The following is a 21,307-nucleotide window of genomic DNA, read 5'->3' as shown; positions in this document are numbered from 1 at the left end:
GAATTAAACCAAACTCATTTTATTAAAAGTTCTTCAAGTTTTTAGAAGCATCATTAGTAAAATACACTGATTCAAGTCTGTACATTGAATGATCTCATTAGGAAGAAAATTCCACAATTTGCAGAAATATGGTTCTTGTATTAAGAACAGAAAATGGAGGAATTATTGCCTGACATGAATTAATGTAGTGAGCAGACAAGCTGACATACAAAGGATCATGAACATAATGGAATATTTTGAACAAAAATGATAAACCATCAGCTTCACTAACTTTCTCTAAATTCATTGAAATATCAAGGAGAAAGAAAAAGATAATGTTAAGAACACAATTTAATACTAATTTTAAGTGAGAAATTCTGCTGTGGACAACCACGCAGACATGCAGTGTTCAAAGATGGTAAGACAAATGCTTGTAAGGATTTTACCACAGCAGCATCTGAAGTAGATAAAGATACTTTTAAAATCAAGTCAGAGTTTATTCATCTTCATATCATAAAGTATCATTACCTTTCATCTTTTTGATGATCTTTACACATTTCAAAGTACATACCATGATATGGTACCAGTAATCTGAAATTTATGGTACAATCTGAAGCTTGGTATTGTTATGATGGATGTACATTCCTACCTACTTGTGGTATGCAGGAATGGACAGCCTATGGTGACTAGCATGATGGAGATGTTGGAGTTCTATAAGCTACAATCACCCACTGTACAGACTTGTTTTGATAATTATAAACACTAATACTATTAGCATTTTGTCAGTCTAGTAATACAGCATGCCAACAATACAAGTGTTCTGCAATTGTAATGTCATTATATGAAAACAGTAAATCCATGTTTCTTTTTCAGGTGTAAGTACATGAATAACAACATGGAGCTGATGATGCTGCAGGAGGGAGTGCCAGTTGTGTTAGATGAGGAGGACATACTCAAATCAACTGATATTGTTATTATCATTGAAGCGCAGAGTTGCAACACAATACTGAGCGAGAAGAAACCTGTCAGTCGCTTTGGTACGTTTATCAAGGAACTTAATGAAGAACTGCAGAACAGTGGTCTTCATCATATAAGGTAAGGGATGACTGTCTTTTTATGAATATATCCTCAAAATTGTTATTATTATTGGTTTCACAATATGTTAGTAACATTGTGTTGTGATTCATTCTTGAGCAAAGAAAATTCAAATTCTGTAATAGTATAATAGTGTGTGCAAGTAAACCAAGTGAAATAAGTTATCAACCTATTAGGTATGCCATGGTGGTCTATGGGGGAGAGCCACCATTCTCCATGCCAGTCGTAGCAACAGTCAACAACCAAATCTTCACTGATGCTGCCAACATTGACAAAGCTTTGGATCATGTTACATTCAGTAAGTACTCTTACAGCTGAGTGTGCCAAGAAACATACCTTATTATCAACAATATTACCAACTTTAATTTGGCGCAAAATTTTGTAATCGGTATTCAAATTACATATATATATATATATATATATATATATATATATTATATATATATATATATATATATATATATATATATATATATATATATATATATATATATATATATATATATATATATATATATATATATATATATATATATATATATATATATATATATATATATATATATATATATATATATATATATATATATATATATATATATATATATATATATATATATATATATAATATACTTATTTAAAAAATTACCCAACAGTGAGTGGAGCATACAGTGAGCATATAGATAATTCCTATGATGCTTTTGTGGCGTATTCATTTGCTGCCAGCCTCAACTTCCGGGCAGGAGTCACCATCTCCTTCATCCACTTCCCATGCCAATCATGCCAACCCTTCCTTCCCTCGGTGAGTGGTCTCTCAGTGCTCGTTGAAACATTGAAATTGTTTCTGTAGCATTAATTGTAACTTTCATTCCTTTTCAGATCAATTGATGTTCAAAACTTTTCAGGAATTAATTTGTTAGAAATGCTTATCATCAGTGGTCAATTCATTAGCCAAAGAGAAAATCTATGCAGTTGCTAATCACTCAGATCCAAAACAGCTTTGTGCAATAATCAAGCATTTGCATAACAGGTACTACTTCTGTCACTTCATGATATTCACTCCTTTAAATTGCTTCTTTTCCACTAATAAGTATGTTCCACAAGAAATTATTTCTTTGCATTTTTTTTCACATCTTCAGATTAGGAAGTCCTCAACATTTTCACTTGATCTATTAATTATATCAACTTTTTACTACTGAGTCTTTGATCCATAATATGTATAGTACATACATTATGTAATTTATTGGTGTTTGTTAACAGATGGAGTACAGCACTATGTACCACATCCTCTTGGAGTACTCTGTCACCCTGCATGTCTTCAATCAAGACCTCTTTGACATACCCAAAGCCAGAGAAAAGAAAAAGCTTCTAGGTAAATGAAAATTTTGATGTCTTTTTTCTGAAAAAAATGGAGTAGTACAGGATGAAAAACAGATTGCCACAAAATATTTTGTGGATGGGATTTATGTTTTCTTTATGCACTTATGTTAGGTGAAGTCTCAAAGTAAGGAAACAAATATCAAATTGGTCAATTTTATGATTCCATTAATTTTAAATTCCTGATTTTTTCCAGGCATAGACAGTGAGTCGGCCTACACCATGAAGGATGCCAGGGGGTCAGGTTTGAGGGGAGACAGAGCGCTGAAGTCACAGGTGTCAATACCCAAGGACAAGCTGGGCTACTGTGCTCCTTTGGCTCATCAGACCAATGGTGAGACTAAAAATAATGTCATACTTCTTATATTTTGCAATGTTTTCATTCAAGACTTGCAATGTCTTTGATCTGCTTCATATCTTTTAGACTGTCATTGCTAGTGGACTGGTTCTATGTTGATTTTTTCTTTTTATTTATTTTTTTATTTTCCTATTCATAAAAAAACATTTAACTATCTTCTCAATGTATACTCACACCTCAGTACCACAAACCAAGATGGGGAAACATTGATTTGATGAAGCCTGATGTCTGTAGATACCAACACTAAAGCTGGTTAACATTAGGAGTAGTTGATATCAACAATTACATTACTTAGAAGTAATAGGTACGACTTCCTTTCTATTATCATTATTATTAGAAAAGCTTATGAAAATTTATAACAGAACCATACATTAGATAAAGGGAAAGTCTTGCCTTTTTCTTTAGTACAGTTTTATATATCTCTACTGCTGGGAATAAAAAGTTTGGCAGGAGTAAAGATCCCAAAAAATTATATAGTTATTACAAGGTCAGTGATAAAAGAAATAAGGATAGGATTGGACCACTCAGAAAAGATGGTGTAGTAGTGGATCAAAATGAAGACATAGTAGAATTATTAAATGAACAATTTTCTTCAGTATTTACTAGGGAAAGAATAGGAAATTCTGTTACAAACAGTGCGACGAGTAGTTTAAGAGCTTTAGAAAATATTGATATAAAATCGGGAATTGTTAGGAAATTTATTCTTGAACTAGACGATAGGAAAGCTAGTGGTCCTGATGAGCTACATGCCAGAGTACTTAGGGAGGGTGTAGACAGTATTTCTGAAGCACTTAAGTTAATCTTTGAAAGATCACTTAGGTTTGCTGAGATACCACAGGACTGGAAGTTAGCTAATGTTACTCCAATATTTAAAAAAGGTAGGAAGGATGATGCGAATAATTATAGACCGATCAGTTTAACTAGTATAGTATGTAAGATACTAGAGAAAATCATTAAGGGTAGTATTTGGGAGCATTTAAATGAGAATAGATTAATTAGAGATACCCAACATGGCTTTAGATCAGGGAGGTCCTGTCTTACAAATTTGCTCGATATCTTAGAATATATTACCAAGGAGTTAGATGATGGAAATAGCATAGATGTTATATATCTAGATTTTAGCAAGGCGTTTGATAAGGTACCGCATAGGAGGCTAGTGTACAAATTGAGACTACATGGGATAGGGGTAGGTTAGTTGATTGGATTAGTGAATGGCTTTCTGATAGGAAACAGAGAGTAGTATTAAATGGGGCAATGTCTGAGTGGAAGGAAGTGGTTAGTGGGGTACCCCAAGGATCAGTGCTAGGACCTCTTCTTTTCTTGGTGTACATTAACGATTTAGATATAGGAATTAGTAGCAAAGTATCAAAGTTTGCAGATGATACTAAGATAGCATGTGCAGTACAGGGTGAAAAGGACAATTACAGAATACAACGAGACCTGGACAGGCTGATAGCATGGGCAGACAGGTGGCAGATGGAGTTTAATTCTAAAAAGTGTCAGGTTATGCATTTAGGTAAAGACAACACAAACTTTAACTATGAGATGGAGGGATGTTGGCTAGAGGCAGTATAGGAAGGAAAGGATTTAGGAGTAGTGATAGACAGGACTATGAAATTTTCAAAGCAATGTTTAGAAGCAAGAAATAGGGCAAATAGGATCCTGGGTTTTATAAATAGAAATGTTAGTTATAAAAGTAAGGAAGTGGTGCGTAGCTTATATAATTCCTATGTTAGGCCCCATTTAGAGTATTGCATACAGGCCTGGTCACCCCACTATAGGCAGGATATCAACATGTTAGAAGCAGTTCAGAGAAGAGCAACTAGGATGATACCAGCATTAAAGCGCCTGGAGTATAGAGATAGATTAAAGGAATTAAACATGTTTTCATTTGAGAGGAGATGTATAAGAGGGATATGATAGAGTTATTTAAAATGTTCTCAGATACAAACTACATAGATGTGAGATCTTTCTTTACCTTAGAGGAGGAAGTAGGACTAGAAATCATGGCAGGAAGATTAGAAAGCAAGGCTGCAGGTTAGATATAAGAAAATATTTCTTTAGTCATAGGGTGGTAGACTTCTGGAATGCATTGCCAGAGACGGTTGTAAATAGCACTAGTTTGACAATGTTTAAAAACAGATTAGATAAGCACTTAAATTTATTAGATTTATAATTATGTATAGCGCTGCATGATAGTTTTTATAAGAAATTTACTATAGTTAAACAAGACATGATCCCCATGTATGGGGATTACAGATTGTAGAGGAATTCGATGCAGGACTTAGCCCTGTTAATGGGCCAAATATTTAGAATTAGTATATAATGTATTGTGTACTTGTAAGTGTATCTTTAAGTACTGATGACGAGGTCGCTGTGCGACTGATACAGGATAACCTAGATGGGCCCTGGTGGCCCTTTGTTATCCTATTATTTATGTTATGTTATGTTATATGTTATTCCTAGAGGTTACTTTTGATTTACCTATAGTTATGTCAGGAAAGGCAGGAAAGGTTAATGCAATGGAAACAAGAGGTAAGTCCTGCTTGAAAGGTGATAAAAGAGTTGTGGAATGAATAAAAATGTATCTTGCATAGTGAAAGAATTAGAGTTTGAATGTTAAGAATGAGTTGTGAGGATGGGAACAAGCAGAAACTTATCCAATCGAGTTGTTAGATTAGATGAATATGTAATAAGTTTCTTAGTGATATTTCATTCTTAAAGAAAATTTTTTTTGGTTAATAAGTTGCACATGGAAGTTTGTTTATTGCAATGATCATGAACACTGTATGATGTGAAATAATCACATACATATGAACATACCTACGGTATGTAATATTCTACAAACAAGTATTTCCTTCTGTTAACAGGTACCATTTTCACCTCTGCTGTCCTTGTTATCCCTGCACAACAAGCTTCAAGGACTAACCGGATCAAGAAGAAAATTCAGAAACTTGCTATAGTGTTTGGTAGACGTCTGGCCATGACTGCTTACCCAAGAGAGAAGAAAAGATGTGTGTGTATTCCAAGGGGACCAGATGGAGGTGGCATCATTGAATGTGACAACTGGGGCAGTGGACCTCTTGCAATTCTGGTAATTTAGTAAACCATATGGAAAATTCATAATTACACTTCCATTTTCATATTTTATTGAAAAGTTGTTAGGTCTATATAAGATATACAATAAATGAGATAGAAATTATATTCTTGCATTGTTTATTGCAGATAGGTATTACATTTTGTTGTTTCTACCTTCAGAGAGACTATGGCTATGACACTGAGATCTCCTACACACCTGAAACGAACAGTGGAGAAGTAGGGTCATGTATAGAAAGAGGGGCTGATGGTCAGTGTCTGCAGCTCATGGACAACTAACAGGCTGGCTGGTGCCACTTGTCACTTGTCACTTGTCAGTCCAGCTCTTACAAGTAAGACTATCTGCTGAAATAATCAATAATGTTTCAGCATAAAATATATGAAGGTGAAGACAAAGAGGTGCATATCATGGACCTCTTTCCAAATGATAGTGTCACCTCCCGCTGCCGTACATCACCCCATTCCATCCCCATTGCATTGCACGCAGCCACCCAGCATGTTCATCACTCCAAGACAGATGCATCTGATGGGACAGACGTGTAGTACGACTGACAGTGCTAAAAAAAAATGTTGCCAAAGTAGGACAAAGGAACCTTCAGTCCTTACAATTGTGACTATAATTCATATTTGGTTTTACCTTTGCTAATTTGTTGATTCATTACCTATTTATATTTTAATTGTTTATTTTCATTTATTTCTTTTATTTATTCGTTTATTATTTTTACAACATTCTAAGGAGCTTAAATGATGATAGCTACCAACATACATTGTTTCTTTACTGGTACATATGTACTACATCTGTCTACATTGTAAATGTAGCATTTATATTTAGTTAGGTTACTGTTCTAATAGTGTAACAAACTTTAAAGACTACATAGTTAACAGCACATTCATTATGCATTCAGTTACTTTTAGAGCAACTGATTATAGTTTTTTTTTTTTTTTTTTTTTTTTTACTTATCTTTTACAAACTGTAGTTATGAACAGTGAAGGTTGCAACGTCATGCCTTAGCATTGACACAGTGTCTGGAACCACACTTGTAGTACGCTGTAGCAATACTTGTCACTTATCAGTATGTGCAGGCAGTAAAGATCAATAATTGCCATTTAGTATAATTGTCAATTATGTTTCATATAATAGAATTAATACTGCCTGTGTATATTATATACTCGTAATAGTCAGCGTTCCTAAAGCAAGGTAATAATTAGGATGCCAAATACGACGGTGCAACCTTCAGTCCTGTTCATTGCTGCTGTGGATATGCTTGTTGTGTGAAGTCCATGTAAATTATTAACATGTAAATTAACTTTATATCTTTTGTTTTGGGGTTTCTATTAAAACTGGTACACCATAATTATTTTTCTCTTAAAGAATGTTAAATTGTTTTCAGGTTATCTGATATATTCTTAACAATAGGTTGAAGTTGTATGTAATGTGCATTATAGATTTAACTTGTCAGTTATACAGTAGTAGAATATAAGTTCAGTTAAACAAGTTATTAAAACATTGTTTTTCAGAATATTTTTTTTAATATGTGATATAATAACATCCTTATTAGGAAGTATTGAAACCACCTTTTTTAATGTTTTTTTGTACATATGGGAATGTATTGAATACAATGCCAGTGTTTTTTGTTTCTTATTTCTCTTAGCAGAGTATCAGTAATAATTATTTAGTTCTTGCACTTCCCAATGCATCAGCAATACATAACTTGTTGCTGCTCCCTCATCCCTCCTGGGAAATGCTTACTCATGTCCCCCTATGATGACCCTGCAGAATGGAAGGAACATTGTGTTGGTGCTCTGAAGCTGTTATACTGTATTAGGTTAAGGAATAATTAAAAGTTTTTACTGTTATAATGGATTATCTTTAACTGCTTGTCTTACCAGAATAAGACTGCAAAATGTTCATATACTTTGTAAAGACAATAATTATTAAGGTGAAAGTGGGAAGGTCTGCACCTTCACTGGCATATTCCATCCTTGCAGAAGCCACCACTTCTACACGCAGAACCTTCTGCAGCAGGTTTTCCTGTACGTCGGGTGTATGTATGGAGTTTATTCCCTACTTTTTTTTTCCACTGACATACCAAATGGACGCAGAGTGAATCATCTGATACACGCTTGGAAGCATAAGCCTTGCTTTGTCCTGTGGCTGCCTGGCACTGCTGGTCCATGCTCAAGTCCTCCCCAGGCAATGTTGGGGACAGTGCAATTTGATCAGTACCTGAGGTGGTGCGGAGGCAGGAGGCTTTCTTTCCCGAGATAAATTTCTTCATCATTATTTTTGAACAGGAAGAAAAGAACAATTTGTTTGAACCATCTTGTACATAACTCATGATATAACCGTCATCCCAAGAGCATTTCTTGGAGCCTCCTTTACCATCATGAGGGGAGCCCAGGTTGTGTGCCACCTCATGAACAGCTGTCATCACACCTGAGTAATAAGAGAAGTCCTCACCTATAGCAACGTTGAATGAGCGCTTGACAGCTGGTCTGAGGACGCAGGCGGTGCCTCTCCAAGCAATGCCTGCCAGGCCTTTCTGAATCACACCATTCTTCTCACTAACCAAGTCCTTACCCGTCATCAGGTACACCATGTCATGAGGTGGCAGTGACCTTTTCTGCTCAAACAACCAGTTGCCCAATGAGAAAAGCGTCTTCTTGCCGCTGATGTAGTTTTCAGTTAGAATGTTTTCAGTGATGTAGGTTTCGTCAGAAGGGTCGCGGACAACTAGGGCGCCAACCAGGACCAGCTTGATCTGAGGATCTGTGATGGTGGCAAATCTCAGGTTGACAGCATTCCAGAACACCCCAAGATATTGTTTAACCTTCTCATTGGATCCTAACTTAGCTGCCAGAGCACTGTCCACAATGATGTACATTTCGACGGTGGCAGTGGTCACTCCTGGGCTGATGGCAGAAGATTGATGGTAGCTACTTGTTTCCTGAGGTATCTCCAAGTAGTCGTTTGTATCATCCCTCAGCTGAGTCTTGAAGTGTTGGTGCACTGCCTCATGCTGCCCGTTATCAGTGATCTTCAGTGCCAGTGAGGGTGAGATGAGCCCCTCCAAACCAGCTGCTGTTAGATACACCATGCTACCAGCCTCAGGATCTTCATAGAATTGGTACATGTCATCTCTGTTTTCAATATCTTCAAGAATGAGATTCCCATGTTTGTCTCTGGATGTCGTTTGTAGCCTGAATCTATCAAGGAAAGGTGAGTAGGTCGGCTGCAGGCGAAGGTGGTGTTGCTGGTCAAATGCTTCCACATAGACATGGTGAGGCTCCACCTCCAGACGGACAGATGCAGACGAACGCCTGAAGGATTGTGTCTTCAGTATTGAGGCGTGGGCCTGTGTTGCCCAAATGCTTAGGAAGACCAGAAGTGTTGAAGCCATGTTAAGGTGTAACGAAATGCTGTCAGTCCGTGTGTGGTCTTTTTATAATAACCTCATGAAAATTAATCTATTGAACTTATGAACAGCTGAACCAACAACCTGAAGTGAAATGTTTGCTTAGGTATAAAAATATCAAATGAATAGATAATATTGGATAAGCCTTGCAAAAATTAACTATTTGGCCTGTAATGACAGCCATATGAAAGAGTTAAAAGGTGCAGATGTGATGGTGGACCAAAGCTAGTGGGACACTAATGACATAATGACAGTGATGCACTGAAAGGCATGGTCAAAACATACTGAAGGTCTATAAATAGCAATGAATTTATAAAGTATGTCATTTCCAAACTTAAAACACCAATCACTAATTATTATGTGAATAGAGGTGAATACACCTTTCATTACAGTGATTCACTGATGTCTACCTGGATTTCATATATATATATATATATATATATATATATATATATATATATATATATATATATATATATATATATATATATATATATATATATATATATATATATGTGTGTGTGTGTGTGTGTGTGTGTGTGTGTGTGTGTGTAATTCACCTCGGTCGTCTGCTGGTCACCCAGCCAGTCTTCCCCATTACGGAGCGAGCTCAGAGCTCATAGACCGATCTTCAGTTAGGACTGAGACCACATAACACACAACACACCGGGAAAGCGAGGCCACAACCCCTCGAGTTACATCCCGTACGTATTTAGTGCTTGGTGAACAGGGGCTACACATTAAGAGGCTTGCCCATTTACCTCGCTGCTTCCCGGGACTCGAACCCGGGCACTCTTGATTACGAGTCGAGCGTGCTAGCTGCAACACTATGCGGTGTGTGTAATTCACCACGGTCGTCTGCTGGTCACTCAACCAGTCTTCCCCATTACGGAGCAAGCTTAGAGCTCGTAGACCGATCTTCGGGTTGGACTGAGACCACAACACACTCCACACACCGGGACAGCGAGGCCACAACCCCCGGAGTTACATCCCGTACCTATTTACTGTTAGGTGAACAGATGCCACACATTAAGAGGCTTGCCCATTTGTCTCGCCGCTTTCCGGGACTCGAATCCGGACCCTCTCGATTGTGAGTCGAGCGTGCTAATCATTACACTATGGGGTGTGTCAAGATGTATTAGACTAAGTCTAATACATCTTGGGGGTGTGTAGTCTCTCTCTCTCTCTCTCTCTCTCTCTCTCTCTCTCTCTGTTGTTATAGAAAAGGGGGTGAAGAAAGAAGAGTTTGTATAAAGGATGGATGAAAGTAGGAAATTATTGAAAGACAGTAAGAGAGAGAAAGATGGTGGGCTTGACCACCTTGCTATTTTTTGAGTTCGTGTAGCTTACGTAGGAACCATATTATAGTCTGGCCCCTCACTGGCGACCTTACTATAGTCTTTCCACTCTATGAAGTCCGTTCAGGGCAGGGCACATTCTGGAATTCCCATGAGTGCGACGTGCCAGTTCGACTCCCAATTATCAGATTAAGTACCGACCCACCACGCATCTGTTAATCTCTCTCTCTCTCTCTCTCTCTCTCTAATTATTATTATTATTATTATTATTATTATTATTATTATTATTATTATTATTATTATTATTATTATTTAGGTAGTGTGGAAAAAAGTCGAAATGAATAATAATAAATAATACTCCGGCGCCTTAGTTTTTGGTCCATCTTCTCTCAAACTTTCAGAAAACCCCTTTTGTGTGTGTGTGTGTGTGTGTGTGTATATATATATATATATATATATATATATATATATATATATATATATATATATATATATATATATATATATATATATATATATATATATATATATATATATATATATATATATATATATATATATATATATATATATATATATATATATATATATATATATATATATATATATAAAACCGCCACATTTGGCGGGAAACCCGCCAACCTGGTAACTATGGCCTGGCCTGACTTGACCCAGCGCCCAGCGGAGAGATGAAAGGGGACACCACCACCACCACCACCACCAACGTGGCAACATGGGAAAAAAACGCTGCCACATGCCATAGAATTTATGCAAATCGTCGTTATCATCGTAAACATAGACACTCATTGTACTATGTAACTTCCTTTACTATACACGCAATACATAAAATATCACTTTCAAACACCACATGGATGATAAATAAGAGAGAGACGCATGTATACGATTGTTGATTTGGCAGTATTGCTAGTTGTAAACGACCATACCTACCCCACCCTGAACGGACTTCATTGAGTGGAAAGACTATAGCATGGGTAGCCCTCTCCCCCTCGGAAGGGCGGAGCAGGGAAGCCCCCTCTAGCCTAGCTCGCCAGGTCATAGGGGCACGCAAGCCCCCCCACCACGATAAGGCGGTTCCCATCTGGGTCTCTCTCTCTCTCTCTCTCTCTCTCTCTCTCTCTCTCTCTCTCTCTCTCTCTCTCTCTCTCTCTCTCTATATATATATATATATATATATATATATATATATATATATATATATATATATATATATATACACACACACACACACACACACACACACACACACACACACACACACACACACACACACACACATATATATATATATATATATATATATATATATATATATATATATATATATATATATATATATATATATATATATATATATATATATATATATATATATATATATATATATATATATATATATATATATATATATATATATATATATATATATATATATATATATATATATATATATATATATATATATATATATATATATATATATATATATATATATATATATATATATATATATATATATATATATATATATATATAACTATTATTATTCTCTTCTCTCTCTCTCTCTCTCTCTCTCTCTCTATATATATATATATATATATATATATATATATATATATATATATATATATATATATATATATATATATATATATATATATGTATGTGTGTGTGTGTGTGTGTGTGTGTTTATTTATTTATTTATTCATTTATTAAATTGTATTCATTTCATGACAATGGTCCAAAACACCTACAGTATGTTGACACAAGGGCAGTATTCCCTAAAGATGATTATGAATATGACTACTACTACTACTACTACTACGAGAGAGAGAGAGAGAGAGAGAGAGAGGGGTGCGTTTGGCAACACTGACAGACTCAGGGATTGGGTCACTTGAGTTGTAAACAAAGTGACGCCGAGGTGAGTCTGGTGGAGGTGGACCGCGTGTGGTGACTGGTGAAGGTTTTGCCGCTGTGGTGAGGGACCGAGGACGTCCTGCCATTGAGTCATAGAGGCACACAGACACACTGAGCAGTGAGGGCAGCGCTGAGGGCACCACGAGGATGCTGCAGGACGATGACTACGACTCTGACACTTCTGATGAGGACTTTGTACCTGAAGGTGAGGGAAGGACTGGACTTACGTATCAACGCTCTGACCTTATGAGTGTCTTGTCACACAGATGATGCTAAATCCTCCCAAAACTATCTTGTTTTCAAATACTCTCGGAAACCACAAATTCCAACACAGACCAAAGTTGTCAAGAGGTGCCGGGAAGTTTGATCATACGAACCTTGGCAATACATAAACCAGAATAATTATATATTTTTTGGTCAATAAGAGGAAAATGACAGAGAAATAATGAGGGTAGTGGCCTAGTACAACCCCACCTCCTTATTGTTTTTTTCGATTATATCCATCCAGACCTTCAAAAAACCCAGTGTAAACAGATCTTTTTAGCTTGTATTTTGATATATAAGGGAACTGGCTTTCAAATAGGCCTTTTATTTAATATTTGTTGCCCTTGGCCGGTTTCCCTCTTGCATTGAAAAAAAGAAAGAAAGAAAAAGTATATGTATAGTGAAGGGAAAATGTCACCAACCCTCTTAATGCAGCAGGTGATTTGGGATTTCCCAAGCCAGGGTTTTGTATCGACCCTCAAGCCAGACCTGTGGGAATAAGGAGTTTTCGGTTACACATACATTAGGTTAGGTTAGAATATTTAAAGCATGGTCGTGTACAGGAGTGATAAAGGTAAAGTATGGTAGTAAAGTTTAGCTTAGATTAGAATATGTAAAGCATGGTAATGAGGTTAGATTAGGTAAAGTAGCTATGGTAATAAAGTTTAGGTTAGGTTAATGTAAAGTACAACCTAGAGAAGTTTAGGTTTAGTTAGAATATGTAAACCATGGGAGTGAGGTTTGGGTTAGGTTAGATTATGTAAAGTACAGTAGTAAAGTTTAGGTTAGATTAGGTTACAGAATTTTAAGCAAGGTAGTGTTTTATTTTCTGGCAGTAGCTAGTGATTTATTTTCCAACATGGGATGAAATTATTAATACATTGTTTGTGTGATTATAATTGCTTTTTGTGTGTGTTTTAAGTGATTCTGGTTATGTATTTGCCATATTTTTGGTGGTTTTGATTATTTATTCCCCGGAATATAGTGTCGACTGGGGAAAATCAGACCGTCTAACGAACTGGTACAATTCGGACCGCCTCATTCTTATTTACAATAAATTCATGTATAAATTTCTTTTTGAAGTTTTGAGCATTTCACGATAGAAAGTAACTATTTTCACATTTCTTGTGCAGGTTTGATAAAAACAAATCAATACAGGAAAGAAATTACAATTATATGACTGAAAGCACTGAATCGTAGCCAAAAATAAAAGTAAAAGTTTGTTTACAAAATTAGCGGTTTCGGCGAACTTTGTTGTGGTGGTCAGACGTGGCTAACTATCCTCTTCCAAATTGATGATTATAGAGTGTTTTACCTCTATCTTAACATGATTTCATCAGCAATACTTTAGCTTTGTTTTCTCACAATTAACGCTCACTTTTTGGTTCAATTTACCCCGGTAAGGAAAATGCGGCGGGGGGAAATCAAACGGTAGTTTTTAATGCGCAATTGTTTATATTTTGAGAATATGCATTAATATTTTGCCCTGTGCCATCTTTGGCTTATAAAGGGGATTGCTTAGACTCATTATATACCCAATAATGATTACTAGGATAATTAGGGAAATTTTTAATGAAGACTATAAGCCTATAAAGGACTTCAAAAAGCTAGGAATTGTCCGTTCACACTCTCTTTACAGGCTAGCGAGCGATAGTGAGCTCAATAATATATAGAAAAATGAATGTGAAAACCAATGAGCAGTATTTTTATACAAAAAATCAGCTCCCTGTTGCTCGCTAGCCTGCAGAGTGGGAAGGAAAATTAACGTGACCAGTCTTTTGACACCCTGAGCCTATACCCTGTTTTTACTCAGCTGATCCTCTTTCGTCTGCTAGGAGTGCCCATTAGTAATATATATGCATATAATCTGCTTATATGCTTATGTATCACTTCATAGAGACCTTATAAAAGTACCTTTCACATTCAGAATAAATAATCTTACTGAATACAATAACTTCAAGTGTTACACCAAAACATTGGCTAAAGTAGCCAAGTAAATGAGTAGGCTATGTAGTCTATGAGTAACAGTTTTTTGTTCTACACTGTTTCTTGCCATTGATTTTGTTATTTTGAATGTGAAAGGCTCAATGTTTATGAAATAAAACTTTTTTTTTTGAGGAATTATATCCATATATATATATATATATATATATATATATATATATATATATATATATATATATATATATATATATATATATATTTTTTTTTTTTTTGCATTTATAAAGGGTGGTTCAAATTACCCCATGGGTGGTTCAGTTTACCCCGGTAGGAGGGTTCATATTACCCCATTTTTTTGATAACTGTGAACCACTCTTATTACTTCAAAGCTGAAAAATCTGCTATGAATGATTTTTTTTTTTTTTTTTTTTTTTTTTTTTTTTAGTGATTTAAAGGCAATGACATGCTTATGTTTTCATAAAATTTTTGTAAGTTTATCTTAATAAATGTGGGAACAGTATCAAAGTTTGTCAAAACCTGGTCCAAATTACCCCGGTCGACACTACTACTTTTCATCCCACCTAACCTGAAAACCCCACATTCTCAAAGGTCTCATTTTGGGTAAATACAAAAGACTGGCTTACAATAAATCCTGAGTCACCTATAGCATTGTGATGTTTTTCCGCCAGTTTATACTATCATATATGTGTACAGTGGGTTTTGTGAAGGTATGGAAGGAAATAGTAAAATAAATAAGGAGGCAGAGTTAGTATTTTTTTTTTTTTTTATTCTTTGTTTTTTCTTTTTTCTAACTTTTATGTCCAGTTTCCCTATAGTATTAGGCTACAGTTTGTACTTGTATATCAGTTTCCTGGCAGAATTTCTCACATCAACTAGCCCAGGTTAGAATGTCACACCTATCACAGTTATTCCTCAGTATTCTCAACTGAAACAGCCTACTCATGTCATCTTTTGGACCTCTGTACTGGTCTTTCATTGATACAGCACACTTACACATTGAACCTCTGAATTTCATTTGAGTTTGTTGAAATTTGCTATACCGAGAATGATGCATTGCTTAATCCAATGTTTGTCGTCAGGAGTGGTGGAAAGTGATGATGAAGCAGTGAGTGATGGAGACGAAGAGGAGGAGGAGGCAGGTGAGGGAGACGAAGGAACAACACAAAAGGGAAAGAAGAAGAAACAAAGGAAAAAAGGCAAACAAAAGAAGAAATCATCAAATGGTGTAGAAAAAGAAGAGGAAGATGAACAGAAGGAAATAGGCACAGAAGAAAGCAAAAAGAAGGATGACAGTATTTGGGCAGGTTAGTTTTTTGAGTGTGTTCATTACTGATATTTAAATAAGCTGCACAAGTGTATTTTTTACCTTGATTAGGGAAGTTAATATGTTTTGGAAAAATGTAATAAGGGTTGAATATAGTCCCATTACTCCTATGAAAGCATGTCAACCAATTCCCAAAACTTTGCTCTGATATAGGCATGAGAAATAAAAGGCTACAATAGTAAGATACTTTTTGTTCCTCTATATACCTTGGAAAAAAATCAGGTAATTGTACAGCTCTCTCCTATGTATCAAGTATTAGCTCCTAATATATACACATATTGACAGTTTGCTTACACTAGCTTAGTTTATGGTAGAGCATCCACATTCAGCACTTACGGTGAGGGGAGATGATAAACACAGTGTAAGTCAACATGTTTTTTATTCAGCTACAGACTAGGACAGTATTTCCTATTTTCAGTGAGATAGAGGCAGCCACATCTCTCCCTTACAACAAGTCTTATCACCAGCTCACACTTGCATCAGTCACCACAACCTTACAACATACGAGTAGATACATAATACACAAAAATGATCCAGGATTCAAATTCATGAAAACTTTAAGAAAGTATGGAAAGCTGCAAGAAGCCATCAGGCATGCATACCTATGAAGTTTACTTAGCTATTTCCACCTTATTATTTCTGAGGTTATTTCACTTCATCTACCACTCTTAGAACCAACTCCTCCTTTTGTCTTACAATCTAATTTAATCAAGGTTCAACCCAATATACCGTATATGATCCTATCCTGACTACTGAACCTATTAAGATCTTGCTTATGTCACCTGTTATATTCCTTTACAGACTTCTTGGCAGATGTTGAAGACAAACCCAGCCCTCCCCCAAAACCCAAGACCTCCAGCTGGGGAGCTCTGCTGGGGAACAAGAAGCCTACCACCACCACCACCACAAATAGCATACCTGGTAAGATCATACTGCTCAATGGTAAACTGGAATTCCCTGTCTGTGTCTGTATTTCCTCCTTTTCCTATGATGTAGATACTTTTAAGAATGGTTATGGCTCTTCTTTTTTGGGATTGATATTTTAAGTGGGCTTAAAAACATTACAACCAGATAGAGAAAAAATCAGTGCAAGAAAACAAAAGTGGTTTTAACAATGGACAGTTTTATATCAAGGAAGTACTTGACAAACCATATCAGATTTAGTACTCAGGAGACAAGCTTTTATCACTCTACTCTTTACCAATTAAACTAAACGTAGCAATATCTTATGCTTCACTAACACTGCCTGTTTTACTCCCAGTCAATCAATTGTTTCAGATTTTTAAATCAACATACACTCTTGGCAATCAAATAAATAATCACTAACCCACGCTTCTCCCCATCAGCCAAAGCCCCGGCTCCTGTCAAGAAGGAGAAGCAGGACAGCAGCAAACCAGAGAAAGTCAAGATCACTCAGGTGTTTGAGTTTGCTGGAGAGGAAGTGAGGTGAGATTAAGACATTTACAACTCCTTGCTCCCCCCATTGCACTGCAGAGTTGTGGCTCTCTGAAATACAATAGCTAGTGTTGAATTGTATATTTCAAAGTAGCCTTGTTAAAAGATAAGAGTGTGTTACTGTTTGAAATTCATTGATATTCATTTGGTGGTGATGGTGGTGATGACCCTAGTTATTGCTTCACAGGGTAGAGAAGGAGGTGGATGCTGAATCAGTAGAAGCCCAGGCTGCCAAGTGTAGCGTTGCTCTCACATCACAGAGCTCTGGCACCACAAAAGCACAACCTGGTATGTTTTGTCACCAGCTCATGTTTGTTTGTTTTTTTTATCAATTTTTCTTCATTAACAATCTAACAAGTGTGTGTGGGATTGTTGCTATCCCCTTGTGTCAGAGTTACCTTGCTATACAGTTAGATAGAATCATGAGATTATCTGGCTTTGAATGAAGCAGTTAGTAGTTTGTTTGTTTATTGATGCCCTGGCTACTTGCAGGTGTGGGGGGCATCAAGCGAGGTGCAGGGCTTTCTGGTCTGGTTAGTATACTAGATAGCAAGAAACAGAAACTTACCACACTAGAAAAAACAAAACTGGACTGGAATAGCTTCAAGTCTGAGGAAGGTATTGATGAGGAGCTGGAGAAGCACAAGAAGAGCAAGGACGGGTATCTGGACAAGCAGGCTTTCCTGGAGCGAGCCGACCTGAGGCAGTTTGAAATAGAGCGGGCGATGAGAATGAGCAAGCGATCCAACAGATGAGAACTGTGAGGCAAATATCAGTGTTAATGATATTGGAAGGAACTAACTTCTTCCTTCCACACTCACTCACTCACTTCATCCATTCATCAATCTATTTTGCTAATTTTTTTTTTTTTTTACTATAAAGTTAATTTTATGTTTATAACAATTTTTCTAATATGTTGTTGATTTTTGTATTTATTTTCTTTAACTCACATGCAGTCTTGCCAGTCTCCTGTTTATGAATTCTTCCCATTACAGTCAATAATGAAATGGTTGTAATTTTCACTTCCTCAACACCAAACATCTGTGGTGCCTCTCAAGACCATCATCCTTCATATCATTATCATGACTTTCTTTCCCACAGCAGACAAGAGCAGATGAATCTTTATTCTTTTAAGTTAGTATTTTACTTTATGTTTTCTTGGATGTGTTTGTGTTTATGCAGGAAAAGCAAGTTGTATTAGACACATTCATATCATCAGTATTTATCTTCCCTCAGACTTAACACTGGTCATGGTCCACTGAACATTACTAAACAAACATCCAGCTATGATGGGCACAAACTATATAGTATTCCATGTTCCATGTTTAGGTTGATATTTATGTTGTGTTGCCTTCCAGTATTACATTACAAGTAACTGTTTGAATTGACTGAATGGTACATATTGTAGTCTTATGTAACAGGACTTGGTTGTGAAATGAAAGTTAAAGATATGGAATTGAAATAGTGGAAGTGATTTTTTATAAGAAATACCTGTGATGTGAAAATAAAGATGAATGTAATAGAAGTGTACATTTCAAGTGAGGATAAAGAAGTAAAATAAGGGGTCAAGAGCAGCACTAAAACATAAACACTAAAACATCAAACTTCAATGGATAAAGTAAACTTCTATATGGAGGGGAAAAGTATTCATCCCAAGGTAATGATACATTCCCAAGCCCAAGATAATTTGGGTATTACTTAGCTCATTTTGCTGCGTTTGATGCTCTGTGCCTGGAGATGCTGGCTAAAAATGTTCACAATATTTATTCATTGGTTTTATAATACACAAATTTAAAAAGAATTCAATTTCCAGTTGACCACTTTTGATTTGTAACATTCAGTCAGCTGGCAAATCTGGCTGCTTTTCAGATCCACAGCAGCTGCAGTGGTTCCTTGAAATAGAAGATATGTATTTAGGAGACAATTATCTATTACAAAAACACAGGCTGTTATAATTGTAAGATGTAAACCACATTCCATGGACATGTTTATAATGGACAATTGAGGACAGCTGTAGGAGGGGCACCAGTCAAGGCCAACAAAACAGAAATTAATGCCTACAGAGTGCCAGTCCTCAAAGAGTCAGAAGTAGTCATAAAGATTTAAAGGATAACCATCTTGAAACATTCTCTTGAAAGAGTTCAAGTCATAGGAAGGAGGACTTAGAGAAGCAGGCAGGGAGTTCCAGAGTTAAACAGAGAAAGGGACAAATGATTCAAATTATTGAATAACTGTTGAATTAAGAGAGAGGTGGACCGAATAAGAGTGAGAGAAAGAAGAGAGTCTGAAACGGTAGGAGGGGAAGCATGGAGTTAGATCAGAAGAGCAGTTAGTATGAGAGTAACATTAAAAAACAGCAAGAAATACAACACTGTGGCAATGAGAGAGAAGCTGAAGACAGTCTTCTAGACTTGGAGAGGAGTTGCTAAAATGAAAACCAGGCTCCATACATCTATGGATAAGGTCCCTGTACAGGGCTGGCAGCTGGAGGGTAAGAAAAATTGGCAGAGACAGCTCAGAATACCTAACTTCATAGAAGCTTCTAGTTCTCACTAGGGATGAGACCTGAAATTTACAGTTTAGTTTATAAATAAAGGATGGACCATGGATTGTCAGTGTAGGAGAAGGGAACAGTTGAGAGTCATTGAAGAAGCAATCTTTATCTTGAAGGTATGTTGAATTCATAAATGGAGGTATTGTATTAAGTTTTCTTTAGGCTTTACTTGACAGACTACAGATCGTGATAAATGCTTTAAAGATCCCTGCTCTAGATGAGATGAAGATGTGAACCTTAGAGGTCCTGCACATCAGCTTACTAGCATAACTTTGAGTTGTAAGATACACCATTTCTGGAGAACACTGTCCACTGTCCAGTGTCACTTTTGGTAACATTTAGTAGTATATTAATCAGTACAGATCCACAGGCACAGTTCAACAAACACTCTATATAACATTGCCAGGAGAGGATTGGTTGATTGAGAACTTTTTGTCACTGCTTGTAACTAGTTTGTGATAAGATGTGTCAGATGGAGGGAAAGAGATGTGCTTAGTGAAGATCAAAACATGAGGTGGTTGTCATTTCCTAACAGGAATCAATAATAGTACATAACGGCTTTGATTCACTCATTTGCCATGACTCATGGGTGTAATGGAAGGTGAGCTACAGTCAATGTGATGGATTGCCACCATTACTTTCTCCTCAGTGTCAATTTGACTTTTAAGAAATATAATGAGAGTGTATTTTTTATGTATAATTAACTAGGGTATATTTGTTTTATTTCATATCCCTTCCTTTCCACATGTAATCAAGGAGAAATCAGTTGTGGCCTTAGCACATATCAATAATGAATTGGTTATCCTCTCACTACAGTTAGAAAAAAAGGAATGGTAATAAATGATTACTGTTCTTATTATCTAAAATTAGCTCTGCATATAGCTTAAAAATGCCCTCAAGTCTATATTGATAATTTTTAAAAACTTTCTCAGGGGGGTTGCTTATAGCAGCTCCCTCAAGGAGATTGAATTAGGGGAGGCAGCATGACGTCACAAAAGTGAAGCCAGTGCACTACTAGTCTGCTGCTGCTCCTACCCACTTACACCCAAAACATTACCAGCAGCCCATGGAAACATGGGCTCATGGGAACACTTGAGTTAAGCTCCTTATTTTCTTTCTTATGTCCATATTTCAAGGCTACCTACGATATATGTGACCTTAAAAGACTTGTAATAGTCTTGGCATACCATGCCA

The 21,307-nt window shown here is 36.2% G+C and overlaps 3 protein-coding genes across 3 annotated transcripts in view; 2 read left to right on the top strand and 1 right to left on the bottom strand.

Moving 5' to 3' along the window:
* The window catches only part of LOC123507001, a 118,705-nt gene extending 110,943 nt beyond the window's left edge, over positions 1-7,762 (top strand). The window contains exons 76-82 of the mRNA XM_045259497.1: positions 853-1,074; positions 1,251-1,372; positions 1,731-1,876; positions 2,335-2,446; positions 2,648-2,785; positions 5,680-5,903; positions 6,068-7,762. Of these exons, the coding sequence (XP_045115432.1) occupies positions 853-1,074; positions 1,251-1,372; positions 1,731-1,876; positions 2,335-2,446; positions 2,648-2,785; positions 5,680-5,903; positions 6,068-6,184 (1,081 nt within the window). The 3' untranslated portion in view covers positions 6,185-7,762. The remainder of the gene's footprint in view (positions 1-852; positions 1,075-1,250; positions 1,373-1,730; positions 1,877-2,334; positions 2,447-2,647; positions 2,786-5,679; positions 5,904-6,067) is intronic.
* On the bottom strand, positions 7,656-9,403 carry LOC123507000 (venom metalloproteinase antarease-like TtrivMP_A). Its single transcript, XM_045259496.1, has 2 exons — positions 7,996-9,403; positions 7,656-7,676 (listed from the first exon to the last, which is right to left on the bottom strand). Exons 1-2 carry the CDS (start codon positions 9,304-9,306, stop codon positions 7,656-7,658), a joined length of 1,332 nt encoding a protein of 443 aa, XP_045115431.1. The 5' UTR covers positions 9,307-9,403.
* A 3,089-nt stretch (positions 9,404-12,492) lies between these two features.
* LOC123506882 (craniofacial development protein 1-like) lies at positions 12,493-20,825 on the top strand. The gene is made up of 6 exons (XM_045259255.1): positions 12,493-12,759; positions 15,860-16,084; positions 16,906-17,025; positions 17,451-17,550; positions 17,747-17,847; positions 18,052-20,825. Exons 1-6 carry the CDS (start codon positions 12,702-12,704, stop codon positions 18,312-18,314), a joined length of 867 nt encoding a protein of 288 aa, XP_045115190.1. The 5' UTR covers positions 12,493-12,701; the 3' UTR covers positions 18,315-20,825.
* Positions 20,826-21,307: the final 482 nt, after the last annotated feature.

This window comes from Portunus trituberculatus, chromosome 21 (genome assembly GCF_017591435.1).
Source record: "Portunus trituberculatus isolate SZX2019 chromosome 21, ASM1759143v1, whole genome shotgun sequence".
In the NCBI taxonomy this organism is placed as follows: Eukaryota; Metazoa; Arthropoda; class Malacostraca; order Decapoda; family Portunidae; genus Portunus; species Portunus trituberculatus.
The sequence above is the reverse complement of the archived record's forward strand: the minus strand, read 5'-3'. Positions and strand labels throughout refer to the sequence as shown.

What these genes read in the sequence shown, in the direction of transcription:
- LOC123506882 (XM_045259255.1), top strand. Translation starts at nt 12,702, where the DNA reads ATGCTGCAGGACGATGACTACGACTCTGACACTTCTGATGAGGACTTT. An exon ending in CACCACAAATAGCATACCTG is followed by an intron (nt 17,026 to 17,450) that starts GTAAGATCATAC and finishes TCTCCCCATCAG; the next exon opens with CCAAAGCCCCGGCTCCTGTC. An exon ending in CACCACAAAAGCACAACCTG is followed by an intron (nt 17,848 to 18,051) that starts GTATGTTTTGTC and finishes GGCTACTTGCAG; the next exon opens with GTGTGGGGGGCATCAAGCGA.
- LOC123507000 (XM_045259496.1), bottom strand. Translation starts at nt 9,306, where the DNA reads ATGGCTTCAACACTTCTGGTCTTCCTAAGCATTTGGGCAACACAGGCC. An exon ending in ATTCACTCTGCGTCCATTTG is followed by an intron (nt 7,677 to 7,995) that starts GTATGTCAGTGG and finishes TCCATTCTGCAG; the next exon opens with GGTCATCATAGGGGGACATG.